The 19,130-nt window shown below is 34.7% G+C and overlaps 1 protein-coding gene across 8 annotated transcripts in view; it reads right to left on the reverse strand.

The window, feature by feature from the left end:
- LRRC7 (leucine rich repeat containing 7) overlaps window positions 1-19,130 on the reverse strand; it is a 577,334-nt gene that overhangs the window by 51,332 nt on the left and 506,872 nt on the right. For all 8 annotated transcript variants that reach the window (XM_055117394.2, XM_034967334.3, XM_055117378.2 and 5 more), the window contains 2 exons: window positions 17,364-17,585; window positions 2,802-2,894 (listed from right to left, as the gene is read on the reverse strand). In XM_055117394.2, coding sequence (XP_054973369.1) covers window positions 2,802-2,894; window positions 17,364-17,585 — 315 coding nt within the window. The remainder of the gene's footprint in view (window positions 1-2,801; window positions 2,895-17,363; window positions 17,586-19,130) is intronic.

Here is a 19,130-nt window from a genome sequence, read left to right on the forward strand (position 1 = left end):
GATGCTATCTCACATTGGTCCTTGTCATTTTCCTGAAACTAGTTTCCATCAACAATAATGAAGAGAATGGAACAAATGTATTAATTAACTTCAGTACAGAAAGTCCTCAGTACCTCTAAGACATTCAGATGTTCTTGGATACTTAGAATTTTGAGCAGCAAAACATCCAAACATCCATGAGCAGTAAGGAAAATAATATAGTGTATTTCTGAGAATATTCCTAATCAATGACTTATTTATTTGAAGAGAGTATGTATCATATTAAAGTTTAAACTTTTGCATGACTAGACTCCTTATAAGTCTACCTCAGGCTCAGGCAGTATTTGTTGATCTTAAACATCTGTTTAACTTGGTTCCTCTTACTTCCAGCTGTAAATCAGCCATTTCATGAAAAACCAATCTGTTTTTCAACATTTTCATTTTCTTACTGTTTAATATTTTTAGGTAGTTTCAGGCACTGGGTTCTACTCTAAATTTTATGCAACACTTTCAGAATAGGGCACTAGGGCTAAAAACACACAGCTGAATTTCCAATAGATTAATCCCTTTCCTTGTGAGTGGACTGAATTCTTATGTAAACTGTCAGTCAGTGTCTTTAGATCCTCTGAACAGTTAACCAAAGTGTCCCCATATGTTTGGCATGCCACCAAAACTGGTCAATAAGTGAAAGGCAGTATTGAGATTCTTCTGTAGATTTGGAACTCCTAGTTGCTCCCACCAATTTTATAATAATAGAGATTTACTTTTCAGATTATGAATGATTTTAGAGTGTAATCAGCCAAAGAAAAGTGCTTTTTAGGGGAAATCTTTCAATGGACACATTATACAATTCAAGTGCTTTATCTGTTACATTTAACCAAAAGAGCAAATTATAAGATCATAGACATAGTTCAGTCTCACTAGAGTCATCAAAATGTTACAAATGAGAAATTAAATGAATAGCTATAAAGTGTTCATATTCATCACAGTGGAAGAATTGCAGGCAATGATTTGAAAGCCTGAGATCTAGTCTCTTTCAGTTGAAAAGAGCAGAAATGCAACAGTATTCTGACATCTTGACTACTTAACAATCTATTCATCCTTAATTTAAAAATATTTTTTTACCCTGTACCTTCCAAAAATATAGTGAAAAGATTTATATGCTGGTGAGAAAGAACAGAAAAATATGTCTTGAATTTCAACTCTCTTAAGTATCATAAGGTTAGTGACTTTTCATTGAAAGAATTTATGAAAGAGATATAAAATGAAAGACAAAAAGAGGAGTCAAGATAAATAAGACATAATGATTTGAGGTTTTAAAAAATGTCATCATGCTTCTGATAATTTTGAACTTTTATGCTTCTTTAAGATGTATCAGTAATTTATTAAAATTAAGTAAACAGTTGGTCTAAGCCATGAATATTTTAATTGTAATAAATCAATGGTATCCTCAACATCATTTCAAAATGGAAATATGCTAGTTACCTATGAACAGATGTTTCCAACTGGCATTCCCCTAATTATAGGATTGCCTCATATACATTCCTTTTATATGAGTAGCTGCTCCAGCCTGTTGACCAAAGGAGCTCCCATCCTTGGTCACTGGAGACTTTCCTCTGGTCTCTTCATTCCTAATGTATATAATCATGCGACCAATTCTTCCTTTTGGACCAACCTCTTCTCCTGACCTTCTCCAAAACGGAAAGGAAGAAGGGTAGGAAGAGTATAAGAAACAAGATCACTGGGAGGAAGATGAGGAAAATGTGGTGTTAAAGGCTCTGTTTCGGGCTACAGAAAGCTCCAGAGTAATGGCATCCCAGGTTTTTCAGAAGTAGGTCTCATAATCAGAAATTAATCTGTAGGTGTTTATAATTGTGATGAGTTGAGAGGGTATGGACCAGGTTGTGACTCAAAGGTAAGTACAGAGCCTGTGGAGGTTTTATTCGTATTTAATTTTTTTCCTTCTTCATCATCCTAAAGTTTTATGGGTCAGTTAATGCAATTTGATGAGGTCGAAAGTAGATAGCTTCAATTATCATTGAATAATTATTAATTGATTCAAAGCTGAGAGTATTAAACACTGATGGTAGCAGGGCAGGTTCTATAGCTCCAGGTAAACATTTAAAAAATAAAAAATCAGGTGGTTCACATCGGCGTCAGGCAGGTCACATGTGAGCAAGGGCAACATCTTGAATGTCCAGGAAATGGTTGAGGTTAGAGTTGGCGTGCCTTAATTCCATAGTTTGACAAGCAGGGGTAAGTACTAGAGGAGGACCTAATTCTTCTGCTAATGCTAACTGATTTTCTCATAAAAAATTTGTTTTCTGTGGTTTCTCAATTCTACAGTTCTATTAGCAAAATTCTTTACACGCTTGATGAATTGAAGAGATGGCAGTCAGCTTGCCTTTGCATTGAATTACTATGTAATCATTCTGCTACTGTGAGAAAACAGTTTCCTAAATAAGTGACTTACAAGTTAACCTTGGGAAACAACTTGTTAGAAATTGTCTATATACCTTTCTTTACAAATATAGACAACTGTGGAGCAAAAACAAAAACAAAACACAAAGCCTCCCCACAAAAATATAAAAAATATCTGCCTTTTAAATAGAATGTTTAGAGACTTTTCCCTTTATTCTTAGCATGTGTCAAGCACTGCAGTAAATTCTTTTATCCCTGTGCTGAAAAAGTTTCTAATTGGCTTCAGAGTTAGCTAGCTCATGAAAACACAACAAAAACACTTGAATTTTTTTCTAACCTTTGTTACTGTAGGAGATAGTATTTTTCTAATTAATATTGTCAACAAGATATTCATTTCTTACCTTGTCAGAAGGTTTGAATGGATTTCCTTGTCCACTAATTCCACCACTGATACTAAATCCAAGGCCAGGATTCTTTTCTATTCTCACACAAAACTATGTAAAAAAGATATAAAAAGGTAAGTAAATAGTTATCAAAGCTAAATATTTTCAAATAACTGTATTTCAGTAGAAAAGATTCACATTTCACTTGATTTCTTAGGGTTAGCCTATGTTGAGTTGATACACAAAAGACAATATAAACTTTGACAAAATGTTTAATGTTTCTATATGCATCAGTTATGATGGAAACTCGCTTGAAATTACCCGGGCAAGAAGATATTAGCAAGTACTTATTTGTTACCAAGTACAGGACTAAATTTTGATTAGCCATTTTTAAAAGTTAAAAGTCTTATAAACACTTAAAATACTATGCATTATCTTAGCTATCAACCATAAATGCACATGTATTCAGGTTGATTAGAAAGGAGTGTCTGACACATGCACACGTATGTTTATTGCAGCATTATTCACAATAGCAAAGACTTGGAACCAACCCAAATGTCCAACAATGATAGACTGGGTTAAGAAAATGTGGCACATATACACCATGGAATACTATGCAGCCATAAAAAATGATGAGTTCATGTCCTTTGTAGGGACATGGATGAAATTGGAAATCATCATTCTCAGTAAACTATCGCAAGAACAAAAAACCAAACACCGCATATTCTCACTCATAGGTGGGAATTGAACAATGAGATCACATAGACACAGGAAGGGGAATATCACACTCTGGGGACTGTGGTGGGGTGGGGGGAGGGGAGAGGGATAGCATTGGGAGATATACCTAATGCTAGATGACGAGTTAGTGGGTGCAGCGCACCAGCATAGCACATGTATACATATGTAACTAACCTGCACAATGTGCACATGTACCCTAAAACTTAAAGTATAATTTAAAAAAAAATTTGTTGCTAAAAAAGTGAAAAAAAAAAGAAAGAAAGGAGTGTCTGAATAAGTGAAACAAAACTTTAAAATGTAGAGTGAAAGAAAATATGGCTATTTAAATAAATTGTGCCTGCTTTGTAGTAGAGAAGAATAATTCATCTCCTTGTTAGATAATTCTTTGTTTAGGAATATTAGATCTTTTAGTTTGAGAAAGTAGCCACAGCTTGCGTGAGGGTAAAAAAAAGAAAAATGAAATGCTCAGTGAAGAGTTTCAAGTCTAGCAGCAGCTCCTGGAGTAGGAGTTGGGAACCTTAGAAGAAAGGGGAGAATAGTGTGATGAGGTCTAGTTAAAGAAAGAGGTCAACAATATGGAGACATTGCTAGGGAAAGAGAATGGCCAATACGCAACACAAGGGCAAACATTCTAATGTTCTGTTATATTACCTCCCCAACATCTCAAATCATCAATGAAAGTCTATTAAACATGACTTTTGTTTTATAGTAGTATGGGGGAATGATGGCATTAGGAGTAGGGTCCGCCTTGGGATAAGGCTGTAGTAAAAATGACAGCAATAATAGAAGTTAATAAAAAGAGTGTAGATCAAGAACTCAGCAGAAATGACATCAGTGCCAGGGATGACCTAGAGAAACTCTAACAAACCTAAGAATTCCTGGAGACCCTGAGCAGGAGATGTGTATGTGGGCTATGGTAAAAATGTTAGTTCTCCAGGTAAAGTGGGACAGGGTATCCCAGATAATTGAAAGATTTCGGACCAAGAGGCAGTATACATTGGTTACATAAAGAAAAAACACTTTGTAACTTTATTTTTTATTATTTACTTATTTATTTATTTTAGTGACAAGGTCTTACTCTGTCACCCAGGCTATAGTGCAGTGTTGCAATCAGTTCACTTGAACTCCTGGGCTCAAAGTATCCTCCTGCCTCAGCCTCCCAACTAGCTGAGACTTACAGGTGTATGCCACCATGTCTGAATAATTTCAGTTTGTTTCTTTTTCTAGAGATAGAGTCTTGCTGTGTTGCCCGGGCTAGTCTCAAACTCCTGTCCTCAAGTGATTCTCCCACCTTGGCCTCCCAAAGCACTGGGATCACAGGTGTTAGCCACTGTGCCCAACTCGTTTACAACTTTTAAGTACAGAGTAAGTATTAGGTGAACCAAGTGTTACGAAAGGTTAGCAGGCCAAAGATTAATAAAGAGTTAAGAAAAAACATAAGATGACACACTTTGGCATATATTTTGTATTTACATAGCTACATACTGGAAGAATTCTTAAAAGTGATTGTAGACATTTGCTTTCTTAAGTAGCCCATTTTTACCCCCAGAATTCTTGCTTAGCCTATTAATTTGCTTATGGCAAATGTAAATGCCCAAAACCCTCTTTACATTTTTATTGTGAGCTATCTTCAATCCCTACCTCTTAGTTCAAGGCAAACTGAGTCCTATTTCTGACTTAATTAGCACATATTGTCACTGGAACCTGGATCAATTAGGTTTGTCGTTTAATAATCCTATACTTAATTCACTGTCATATTTCATAATAGTAAATATAATGTTTAAATATTAGATAGTTTACTGGCAACACAAAGATGAAAAACTATGCACTAATGTGATTTTTATGTAGTCATTAATGAATAGTTTCTAAATTATGAGTAAATGTACTTACTATAAGTACTGTCCCTTACTTTATTTTAAAGATGTTTAATTATAACTTTTCCTTCAATTGAGCTAGATTTGTTAAAACTAGTTATCATAGGTGGTAGAATTTACAGTTTATAATACTTTGTATTTTTATATTGATCCTAGTTTATGAATATAAACTTATAATAGCCTGATGTAGCTGAAAGAAATATTTTTAGCCTTAGTGTGCTAGTTGATCTCTTTGTTATTATTTATTAATTAGAAAATGAGAAGAAAGCAACCAATATGATGAAAACTTTTTCTTTTGTGTTTTTCAATGTTTCTATGCATTTCCAATTATATTATTTAAAATTGGGGTTATATCTTTCTAATGTGAACATTTCATATTGCCACAACATAATATGCAGAAGGTATATGCAGTTCTGGCTTTCTCCAGGCCAGTATAAAACTCAAAGGAAACAAATGTAACAGGTTTAATTTACAAAGTAAATTGCTGAGAGTAGTTTCCAGTTGTTCTCTTTCAAGGTAGTGACTATATCTATTTTATATTATTGTAAATCTGGAAGGCACTAAAAATCTAAGAGAAACAAATTTCACATGTGCCAAGTGTATGAAGAACTGCCTTAATATTTTTTAATAAGAGAAATAATGATGACACTGTAGTTTTATAAATGTGACAAACAAACATAAATTCTGATCTGAGGCTAGACTGCTCTTGGGCATGCCAAGGTATGGCTAATAGGTTGTATTGTGACTATTGGGTCTCATAAAGCATGTCAGAGAGAGTATTCCTCTCACATATAAGTAGTTCCACCTGCCTGCTAAGGCCCAAAGAAGCCATAAAATGTAAGAGGACAGAATACCTTACATCCAGGAAGCAGTCTGAAACTAAAGAGGATCAGCAAAGAGGAAATGCAGTGTTCTAGTAAAAGATTAGGTCTAGGAAGCTAATAAATAGCTTATTTAATGAGAACCATTATTTTAATTTTCTTTTAATTTATTTTTTATTTTTTTGAGATAAGATGTTGCTGTTTCTCAGGCTGGAGTGCAGTGGCATAATTTTGGCTCACTGCAGCCTCTGCCTCCCATCTCAGTCTTTGGAGTAGCTGGGACTACAGGCACATGTCACCATGCTTGGCTAATTTTAAAATTTTCTTTGTAGAGATGAGGTCTTGAACTCCTGGGCTCAAGTAATTCTCCCATCTCAGCCTTCCAAAGTGCTTGGATTATAGTTGTGAGCCACCACGCCAGACTCAGTTTTCTTTTAAGAGACTGGTTTTAAAGAATGAATGGTTTGGCCGAAAACATATGCTGTAGTAGTGCAATCAATGGTCTTTCAGAGTCTGCTTCCATAATTCTACTTTACTTGATAACTTCTGGTCTGTGTTAATCTTACTCTAATTACAATACTGGGTCTTATTTTGGAAAGGCTTTTTTTATAAAATGGATTGTTACAAAAATTAGCTTGGCATGGTAGTGCACACCTGTAGTCCTAGACACTCAGGAGGCTGAGGCAGGAGGATCACTTGAGACCAGGAGTTTGATGCTGCAGTGAGCTATGACTGTGCCACTGCATTCCAGCCTGGGTGAGCCCTCTCACTAAAATAAATAAATAAGTAAATAAATAAATAAATAAGAATAAAGGCTAAAATTCTCCCTGCCTTCCTTAATAAAAAGGATACGATGACTCCTTGTTAAAATACATGATGAGTTTTAGAAGGAATGTCAGTTATTCAAAGAGTACCTCAATTATCAATGACTTTGAAATAAACTACTCTGGAAAAATGTCGTAGCTTTGAAAATAAAAACTGTTGCCAAAATAATGATTTATGACTTTATTCCACAAATATTTATTGATTCCCTACTAAGTACCAGGCAGATAAAAATATCCTTGACCTCAAAGAACTTACATTCTAATGAGGAAGATAGATAGCAAACATAAACAACAAATAAGTAATTTCAGATAGTGGGATGAACTGTGGAAAACAGCAGGAAAGGTAGTAGAGAGTAATTGAAATGGAGTGAGGAGTTATTCTACTTATTTATTTATTTTAAGCTTATTCTTGCCTCAGGAAACAGCTATTTTTGATAGAGTAGGTAAAAAAACCCTCTCTGAGTATGTCACATTTGAGCAGAAATGTGAATGATGCCAAAGATCAAACAATGAACAATAAGAAAAATGAAACACTATCCCAAGCAAAGGGGACAGCAATCATAAATGCCCTAAAGATGGATTTAGGGCATACGTCAAGAAACAACATAGATCAGTTTAATAGAATAGAGACTCCAGAAATAAATCCTAACATTTATAGTCAGATGATTTTGACAAAGGGTTCAAGGTAATTCACTGGGAGAAGAGTCTTTCAATAAATGGTGCTGGGACAAGATACCCACATGCAGAAGAATAAATCTGTACTCATATCTCACACCATACACAAAAGTTACGTAAAGTAGACCAGAGGCTGAAACATAAGAGCTAGATTATAAAACCCTTTGATGAAAATATAAAAGGAGTAAAGTTCATCACCTTAGATTAGGCAATGATTCTTAAATATGAAACCAAAGACGATATAAGAGATTGATATGTTGGACTTCATAAAAACTAAAAACTTTTGTGCTTCAAAGAAGACCATCAAAAAGTGAAAAGAAAACCCACAGAATGAGAGAAAATATTTGCAAATGATATATCTGATTAGGGTTGTATATCCAGAATATATAGATAACTTTTACAATCCAATAATAAAAAGACATCCAAATTTAAAAATAGGCAAAATATTTTTAAAGATGTTTCTCCAAAGAAGATATATAAACATTCAAAAAGTATATGAAAATATACTCAATATCATTAGTCATTAGAGAAATGTAAATCAAAATGACAATGAGATACTAATGAACAGGATGACTACAGTACAAAAGACAAACAATAATAAGTACTGGTAAGGATGTGGAAAAAGTGGAACCCACATTCATTGCTGTTCAGAATTAATATGTTGTAACCACTTTTAGAAAAGAATTTGGCAGTTCCTCAGAATGCTAAACATAATTACCATATGACTCAGCAATTTCATCTCTATGTATCTACCCAAGAAAAATGAAAACATATATCTCCACACAAATTTGTACATTAATGTTCACAACAGTGCTATTCTTAATAGCCAAAAAGTAGAAACAACCCAAATGTCCATCAACCATCAACTGATAAATGCATAAGCAAAATGTGGTATATCCATATAATGGAATATCATTTAGCAATGACAAAGAATGAAATACTGATACATGCTACATTCAGTTCCTTATGCTAAGTGAAAGGAGCAAATCACAAAAATACATGGATTGTATGATCCCATTCATATTAATTGTCCAGAATAGGCAAATATATAGAGACAGAAAGTAGATGAGTGGTTGTCTAGGGCTGGAGGGAGTATGGAAAGTGACTGCTCAAGGATGCAAAGTTTTTTTTTGAATGATGAAAATGTCATAAAGTTAGATTATCGTGATAGTTACACAACTGTACAAATGTAATGAAAACAATAAATTATACACTTTAAGCAGATGAACTTTACTGTATATAAATTATATCAATAAAGCTGTTAAAAAACAAGGTCATCATGACAGAGCTAAAGAAAGAATAGAAGGAGAGGAAGGTGGGGCTAGATCTGCAGGGACACTATACCATAGCAAGGATTTAAAATTTATTCAGAAATGTTGAAAGCCACTAGAGCATTTTAAGAGGAAGAATGGTGTAATATAATTTATGTTTATTAAAAAAGATCACTTTAGTAGTGGAGAATAGACAAAAGGAGGTAAACTGGAAGGAGAGAAAGCAATATGGAAGCTTTTGAAGTAGTCAGGTGTGAGGTTACGGCCAACTAAGATGGTAGCTGTGTGGGTGGTGAGAAGTGGTGGGTTCAAGACATACCTTGATGAAATTGCTGTGGATCGAGTGTAGGCTGTGAGGAAGGGGAATCAAGGACGTTTGGTCATATCAAAAGGGTGATAGGCCATTAACTGAAATGGGGAAGTAGGTTTGGTAGAGTTAGCAGCAGAAAGTGGTTTTCTAAAACCATGCTAAGTTTAAGAAACTCATCAGACATCCAGGATGAGATGTCAACAAGTAGCTAATTGCATATAAACTTCTGGAGTGAAGGAGAGAGACGAAGGCTGGGGATACAAATTTTGGAGAAAAAGGTCAAACTACATGGCTGAGAGGTCAGATGAGATGAGGATGGAGATTTGACGATAGGACTTGACAAAAGCAGAAAGAATGCTTCATGGTATGTAAATTAAGCTTGAAATTAAAGTTACTGCTACTTTTAGCTCCTGGTTTTATGGGTTATTATATAACAACAGTTTTATGATAAAGAGTGCTATGCAATAATAAGCTATTATAATTTATCATTTTGACTTACATTATGTACATTACTTAGCCATACAAAATACACATAAAATTTCTCTGCATTTTCCAAAATTTCTAATAAGCCCATGAAATAGGCTCAAAAAGGAAACAGTGATTATAAAAATGTATACATGTTAATATTCAAGGATAATTAATATTTTTTGAAATACAAATTCTTCTATATTCAAATCTTTTCCTCTTGTGAATGAAAGATTCAAATCCAGCTAAAATTCCTAGTTAAATCTTTCCAAAAGATATACTGGTCAGCTGGGTGCGATGGCTCACGCCTGTAATCCCAGAGCTTTGAGAGGCTGAAGTGGGTGGATCACTTGAGCCCAGGAGTTCGAGACCAGCCTGGCCAACATGGCGAAACTCCATCTCTACTAAAAATACCAAAATTAGCTGGGTGTGGTGGAGCATGCTGTAATCCCAGCTACTCGGGAGGCTGAGGCAGGAGAATTGCTTGAATCCAGGAGGCGGAGGCTGTGGTGAGATTGCTCCACTGCACAACAGCCTGGGTGACAGAGGCTTTGTCTCAAAAAAAAAAAAAAAAAAAGATGTACTGGTATCAAGATTGACTAATAAAATCCCCTGATGTAGCACTTTCTAGGTCTTTCAGAAAAAATTAGCTGATTCTGTATGTATCTAGGAAACAGAAACTCAAATGCATTTTTAGTCTGGAAATACATTTTAAAGATTAGTCATTTCATTTCCTTCATTTTGGACTTAAGGAAACCAACAAGATAATATGTATTTAGTGCAACACTGAAATAAATCTTTTTATTCCCACTGCAATGTTTACTGCATTCTACCATATGACTGCACACAACTTATAAAGTCAATTGATAGAATTTCTGATGTTGAGTCACACATTCTCTGTGTCAAACTATGAATTACAAATTCAGAACTGAAGCATTACTTTGATGACTGGAGAATAAAATTCTATGGGGGAAATATTCACAAATAGCAATTCTTTAAGTGGGACAGGATAAGGCACAGGATGTCCCTGAAATAACTTGAGTAAATAACATAGATTAAAACTACATTAATACCTATTTTACAAATACCTTTACTGAACTATTCCCTTTTAATTAAAAAATTTATAATTTAAATAAAACAAATATCTCCAAATGTTTCTTCTTACACCACTCAGCAGAATGTAGTTTTCTTCACCTGCACACAATAAATGAAGTCCTCCCCTGGAACTCTTGAGTGCTCTTTGGGCAGTTGACCAGAGCATCTAATCTAAAGAGATGTCTGAAATCCTGTCTCTCAGCTAACTGTTTTATGTATTCCACATAATATTAAGTATTAAAGTGATTTCTTCCAGGATAGACTACAGCATCTCCTTGTGAGTATGTTTTGGAACTTTTTTTCCCTTAAATATGATGGATGCATATCATTTTTTATAACTCTCTGAGGCTGATTCTAATGTGAGCTTAGAAGTTCTCTTTCAGGCACAAACTTTAATTTGCATGTATACTTGCAGGCACTGGCAGGAGACAGCCATGGAGCTCCTGCTATTCTGATGTGTTAGGTTGGTTGGGCTCCTGCCATTTTGATATGTTAGGGAGGTCCCCTTGTCCAGGGCAGACATGGAGTGAAGGGTGCATTTTTCCATCGTTTCACTCTTCCAATGTGAATTTACTCTTGACTTGTGTGCTTGGCTACTCTTGACTTTTCCATCGTTTCACTCTTCCAGTGTCAATTTACTCTTGACATGTGACGCAGGCTGCAGCATGTAATGTGGTAGACTCATGAGACTGGGTTCTAATCCCAGCCCAGCTTCTGCATTGTGTGACCACAGGCAAGACATTGAACTTATCTTAGTCTTAGTTTTGTAGTCTATAAAATGGAAACTGCTCTACCTATATCACAGCATTATCAATTAAATTAAATCAGTGAATACATAAAAGGGTTTTGAAAGGTTTGAAGCATCATGCTGATGTTTTTCCTTCTTATTTCTGCTTTGGCATCTATACTATCTACTTATTTAAATATACTGTGTCTTGTATTATACATTTGCAAAAGGGAGAAACAAAGCTGATGTTAGTTTCTTTTAAAAATATCCAACAGCTTATGGGCAACTTATGTATGCTTTTAAATAGTGATATTCTCAATATATTATTCAGCTGATAAATTGTTGAGCTATAGAACATCTAAAGCAGTGCTCCTCAACCTTGGCTACACAATAGAATCACCTTGGGGAGTTTTCAAAAGTCTCATTGCCCAGGTCACATGCAGGCTATTAAAATCAGTTTATCTGGGGATGAGAGCAAGACATCAGTGTTTTTTAAAGCCCCTCAACAGATTCTGCAGCTGCGGTTAAGAACAATTTATATAAAGCATTACCATATTGTGAAGGGGAGGATAAGGTGGATGGGATCTTTAAGCTTCTTCAGTTACACTGGGACACAAAAGAGAGATCTAATAGGATGAATATTCTGATGAAGGGTTTTCCATGTGAAATGGGAGTCAAACCTTCACTTTCTGGCTGTTTTATTCAGTTCACTACTTAATGCAACTCTGACTCTTACCCTCTATTATGTTTGTAAGTAATCTAAACGGTTTATGCCTTAAAATCTCCTTTTCAAGTAAAATCCCCTGATAGTGAACTTCAGGTGACATGCACATGGTTTTTGCTGCAGATATTATTTGAAGTCAGATTTATAGTCTACGGAAATTAATACATTGAATCTGGGTAACATTTTATAGTTGAAACATAACTTCCATGTATTTAATTTAAACCTAGAGTTGAAAACAGACTTGATACTCATTATTTCTGAAAAATAAACGTGAAAATAAGTGCATTAAACCAGAAGTTTAGGTTTCTAGAGTTCTTGAATATTTTGTCCTTTTTATTGTGATGGGTAGTTTGAAAGTTTAGATGGTTTTATCACTGAAGAGGAGCCTCAAAGCTTACTAAATGCTTCTTTATGGTTAAACAAAGTTCAATACTCCGCTTACGTAACAAATGACACTCATTCTAATTCATTCAATGTCGTCAGTTTTGGCACTTATTATATATGTTCATTTCCACATGGAACTTATTTTAATCAGGTTAAAAATACACTAGTTCTTTGGGTGACATTAAGGGATACAGAGGTATGTTTTCATTAACAATAAAAGTTTCCATTTGTTCAGTAGCTTTTTCTTTTCAAAGCAATTGGAAGTATTCATGTGAGTTCACTTGAACACTCCATAAGGCAGTTCTATAATTCTGAGTTATAGTTCAGGCAGGTTTAATTAATATCATTTGACAGAGAGGGCATTGAGATCATGTGGTGAATTTTACAGTAAGATTAGGACACAGGACTTGGACTGGGGTCAGAAAAAAACCTGACTTAAAATTCCAGCTTGGCCAATTACACTTTCCATAAATTATTTTCTCTCTGTCTTGGTTTCTTCACTTGTAAAAAGAAAATAAGATTATTATGAGGATTAAATAAAATAGTATATGTAAGCAGGACCGGTTATATAATTAGTTGGGCCTGATGCAAAATGAAAAAGTGGGCTCCTTGATCAACAACTATTAAGAATTACAAGATGGTGACAGCAGGGCATTAATCCAAATGTGGGGCCCTTTTAAGTGCAGGACCTTATGCAACTCTACAGGTCACATGCCTCTGATGCCAGACCTGTGTGTGAGAAATGGAGTGTAAAACACATAGCAGGTGCTTAATATATGGTAACTGCTGTCCCTTTCTTTGCTATTTTCATTCAGATTTCCTTTTCCTGAATGAAAAAAATGTGTATTCACTGTAATCAGATTTTGTTTTACCTGTAGTATTTCAATAAGTGACTACTGTTTAACTAAAGTTTCCAAGCTTTACTTTAACAGAAATTATTGTGTTGTATTATACTGAGTAGACTTTCTTTGTACCACGTTTACTGTGTCTCCTTGCTCTTAAAAATGTTGAATAATTTAGGTTTTTTCCATATTGTACCTGACCAAATTTACCATTGTTGTTAGATAATTTAAGTTGAACTTTGCTTTTCTCTTTATGGCTCTTTTATAGCACCACTAGAAATGTCTTATTAAAATAGACTGTTTTGATTTATATGCCCCAAATCTACATTAGAAATTTTATGTTACCTCACTGCTCTTTGCACTTAAATCACTACTCCATAATTTTCATGTGAATCTCCATAAAGTCTTTACATGTTTTAAGTGTTCTCCATTTTTTTCCTGGTTAAATTTGGAATAAAAGTCTTCTTTTAAAACACACAGCCACATACACTTATTAAAAAGGTCTGAATTTTCAAAAGAAATATAACTTAGGAAAGTAAAACACACATGAAATAGTTTCATTATGAGAGTGAAATATATAACCTTTCAGCCTCTTTTAATGTTTCTTGGTTTGTTTTTCTATTTGTAGATGAAGGAGGCTGGGACTGATAATCATTAAGTTTCTTCAAATATTTGAATTCTTAAAATATTCTATTTCTACTGTTTTCTGTTTCTATACCCTCGGTGCTAAGCTTACGGGGAGTGTGTGTGTGTGTGTGTGTGTGTGTGTATATATATGTAGAACTGTATTATTTGACTCTGACAAATTCTTTTTGAATGTTGTTGGTGGGTAGCAATGTTCTCATTTGATCAGGAGAGAAACAGACGCTCAGGAAGAGTTAACAACTTGGCCAAGGACAAGTGGCTAATAAACATAAACATGAAACTAGAACTCCAAATTCTGAGACCTAGTCCTAGTATCTCTTTCTTGAACACTAAGCTAAATGAAGAAGTGGAGAGGTTAGAAAAAGAAAAAGAGATGAAAGAAATCAGGGTAGTAGTCAGTGGTGTGCTGGAAAATAATTAATAAACAGCTGGTTGGGGTTTGGAGAGCGCCCTAATTCGGAGTGTTTGCTGATGTTCCTGGTATAATTTTTCCCACAACTTCAATCTATTAATATGATGTCATTGAAGGTGCTGTTGGGAAGAGGAGCACATGACAATGTGCCAATATGAGCTGGCCAATTGTGAAAACAGCTTTAAGAAACTGACTCAAGGTTTATAACGGGATGACAGGTAACATAGTTTGGGGACCAGAACTGGTTGTTTAAATGCCTTTAGGCTTTCTTTCACTCCAAAGTCTTTTTTATTGATACATAATGATATTTGTATATATTCATGGGGTGCATGTGATATTTTGTCACATGCACAGAACGTGTAATCAAGTCAAGGCATTTAGGATACCTATCACCACGAGTATTTATCATTTCTCTATGTTGAGAACATTCCAAGTCCTCACTTCTAGCTATTTTGAAATGTACAATAAATCTAAAACCATTTCAGCCTGAAACCAAGGCAGAAAAAACTGGGACACCAAAAGGTGTTATATTTAAGTCCCTTCCTTAACATATAGGCAGTTCTACAATTCTGAGTTATAGTTCAGACAGGTTTAAGCATTCAATTGAATGCTTAAATTTTATCTCTCAGTTTGAAATGTACTTGATGTTATCAAGCTGTGAATGAAAACATTTGAGAGCTACTATAAATACATTTTTTCTGAAATAATCATAATGTTCTAAACTCAATACATGTGTAAACTTTAAAACTTAGTAATCCTCTTACTAGCCAAACTTTATATAATTTACATTTTTTGGGGAAATAGTATTAAAATAGCCTTTATTTATTTATTTATTTATTTAATTTTTTTATTTTTTATTTATTTATTTTTTTATTATACTTTAAGTTTTAGGGTACATGTGCACATTGTGCAGGTTAGTTACATATGTATACATGTGCCATGCTGGTGCGCTGCACCCACTAACTCGTCATCTAGCATTAGGTATATCTCCCAATGCTACCCCTCCCCCCTCCCCCCACCCCACCACAGTCCCCAGAGTGTGATATTCCCCTTCCTGTGTCCATGTGATCTCACTGTTCAATTCCCACCTATGAGTGAGAATATGTGGTGTTTGGTTTTTTGTTCTTGTGATAGTTTACTGAGAATGATGGTTTCCAATTTCATCCATGTCCTTACAAAGGACATGAACTCATCATTTTTTATGGCTGCATAGTATTCCATGGTGTATATACCCAAATGACTATATATCATGCTGCTATAAAGACACATGCACACGGATGTTTATTGCGGCATTATTCACAATAGCAAAGACTTGGAACCAACCCAAATGTCAAACAATGATAGATTGGATTAAGAAAATGTGGCACATAAAATAGCCTTTAAATTTAGGGTGTTCAGAATAACTGCATGCTAACACTAAACCTACTTTTCAATGTAGGCGAAAACAGATAGCATTAATCTCAGTGCGTTTTCAAATGCATTGATTCTGGGAGGAAAAAACCATGTAGCTGTTAATAAGAATAACTAAGTCAGAGAACTGGTTTGAGTTATGATACTTGTGGGCAAGTCATATCTATGAATAATTTTTTAACCTCCTAAGATGCCTTTGGTAAAGCATAATTTAAAATTGTATTAACTTTTAAGAGTATCTGGAGAATTAAAAACCCCATATCATTATCTGATTAAAGGCACCTGTCTGGTTTATGATACCTTAAATTCAACACTTGACCTAGATTAAGGCAGGAGAGGGAGAAGATTATCTTTACAACGCACCTATGATTCTGAGAATGATTAGTACGTAATCTGGGCTTCAAGAAGGATATTAAGAAATAGAGGAGATGTTTAAAGCCCTTGGAATCCAAATGATAAATGGCTCTTAACAATATAAAGGGAAAATCTGGAGAATGAAGTTAATTTTGATATGTTTAGAAAGTCAGGTGGGGTGATATGAAAAACTTTGATAAGTAATAATAAAATGAAGCTTTTATAGACCATATTAAAAGTTAGAAAAGTCAGTAGGAATGTTGCCTATCTATCTGAATAATGAAATAAGAGAAATTAATTTTAAGAGTGTATTAAGATCTTAATGTTTTACTTTTTAAAATTAATATAGTTTAATAGATGCAATCCCACTCAGTTTTCCAGTCCTAAGGAACTAAAACAGATACTACAATGGAAAAGCAAATCCTAATTTTAGATAGGTTTGAAGAGCGCAATTCTTTTTGCTACATGGCAGTTATCAGTAACTTTTGAAGCATGTCAGAAACATTTCCCTTCTAACTGTTCTTTATAATTATCTTCATAGCAAAGCTTTATCTCTGCACCATTCAACAATCAGAAGATAGGACTTTTAAAAGATATTCCCACAGATGGGGGAAATAATATAGTTTACTTTCACACTGAAGGTTTCAACAGCAGACTTGGTAAATATACCTAATCCATTGAAGTCCTTTATAACGTTCAAAATCTGTACTGTAGAGCTAAATTGGAGTTAGGAGTGGGTAGGAAAGGGTGTAGGATGGTACTGGAAAAACTATTCTGCCCCATCAATTTTTCCTTTTGTAAAATGGGTATTTTACCAACCATAAATTCCTATATGTTGTAGTCCTTAACCACTGGAAAGAATGATAAAATCCCCACAAAGAGGGCCCTACCCCATTCAACATGGTGATGGCCTTGTGTCCTGGACCACATTAATGAGGGAAGGCCAACCATGGATTCTTTGGACTTTTCTTACCTGAAAATTTTTCAGTAATAAAGAAACACTTCTCACCTGCTCTGGATATCCATCCATACTCCTTTGCCCTTTAGTTTGAATTAAGCACCGTCCAGGCTGAGGTCCCCGGGTGGCCTGTGAAGAGGGGATCTGAATAGGCAATGGTGACTGAAATTGCTGGATGGTCACTTTGTTTATATTTCCTTCATATGGCTGCTGCTCCCGGCTGCGATGCTGAAGGCTTTGGGACCCCATCAACGTCTGGATGTGGCTGCCTGCCTGTGGAGAAGATAATCTGTCAGGCAAAGATTCATGGTGCTGAAAGGATGTGATTAAACTAGAAAGCACGTACAGAATACCTCTCTGGTAAAGCGGCACCATTTGGGCTCTCAGCCATGGCCAGAAAGGATAATGAAGAAACAGTAAGGGTCTGCCTACTGTGGTTTGTGAAAATGTTAATATTGGAGCAAGGTCACATTAAATACATTCATAGTCATCTGCTGGCTTGCCAGAGATAATTTTAACCTCACTTTAAAGGAACAAAATTCAGTTTGAAAAATCTCAGGAAGAAAATTAAGTCACAACTTAAAAATAAAGGGGAGCTGTATCTGGTATTTCATCTTGAAATATACCAGAGAGTTACAGAGGGATGTTAATATATGTAACACCATGGGGAAAATGATGGAAACAGTTTTCTGATTCTGAAGCAAGTAAGTTTGTTCAGATGAGTAAAACCAATATTTATCAATTATCACCATTATTCAAATACAGCCTTTGAAATCTCTAAGTTACATTAAAAATTAATCATGTGATAAATTCCTGTGGGGGCACTAGCTATGGAACCGTCTTCGAAATGAGCTCTCTCTGCAGAAGATCATCTAGTCATGAGCTTTCAGAGAGATTAATCAGTACCCTTTATTTAAACCGATAATGATCATTTCTGAATTCTTAAAGGTGGAGGAGAGAGGGTATGCTTGCTGCGGTCTCTCATCTTTAAATGATATGATCATACCCGTACTTCTTTGTTGACTCCTGTTTTCTCACCTTCATTTTAGCACCAGCTCCTTGCATCATTCTATCTGATGTCTTTTCTACCAACCAAGCAAGCAGTTTTGTGTGTGAGCTGGTAAGCCAGAATATGACTTTCTAAACTGAGAATGGTTTAACATGGAGGTCTAACATAGAAAATGAATGCTGATCATGAATAATTTTAAACATATACTTTAGTGCTGTGCTTAATACTTCACCCATTGCTATTGAAAGACGTGGGGATTTATTTCCTGAATTCATTTTCTTTCCTCTTGATCTTTTAAGGATAGGTGACTTGAATTCAAAAGTGAATTTCATCTTTGAATTCATTAGCTAGGAAAGCTTGTGAAATGTCCTGACTAATCAAGATTTTTGATTACTATGAAAACATTAGGTTGGAGTAATAAAAAGATAATTACTAAATAAGTATTCATGGAAGAGATTAAATTTAATTATTTTAAAGTTTTTAAAGAAGAGCAACATAAAAAACACTACAGTGATAATGAAAAATCATTTTCAGAGGAAAAATATATTGCTGGATTCCAAACAAGAGACAATTTCAAAAGAAAATATTAAAAATTATTATTTGGCAATATGTAAGGCAAAATAAACAACCATTTGATTATATTTTAGATGTCCAATTGACTATCTTGGTATAATTTACAATTGTTTACATTTGAAAACAGTAAAGATATCTCAGACATGAGAAACGGGAGGAAAAGATGCAAAAAAGGGCTTCAGCCTATACCAGCACAATGTGAAATCAATTATCAATCCAACTCTGTCCAACGCATA

The sequence above is a fragment of the Pan paniscus genome, chromosome 1 (genome assembly GCF_029289425.2).
Source record: "Pan paniscus chromosome 1, NHGRI_mPanPan1-v2.0_pri, whole genome shotgun sequence".
In the NCBI taxonomy this organism is placed as follows: Eukaryota; Metazoa; Chordata; class Mammalia; order Primates; family Hominidae; genus Pan; species Pan paniscus.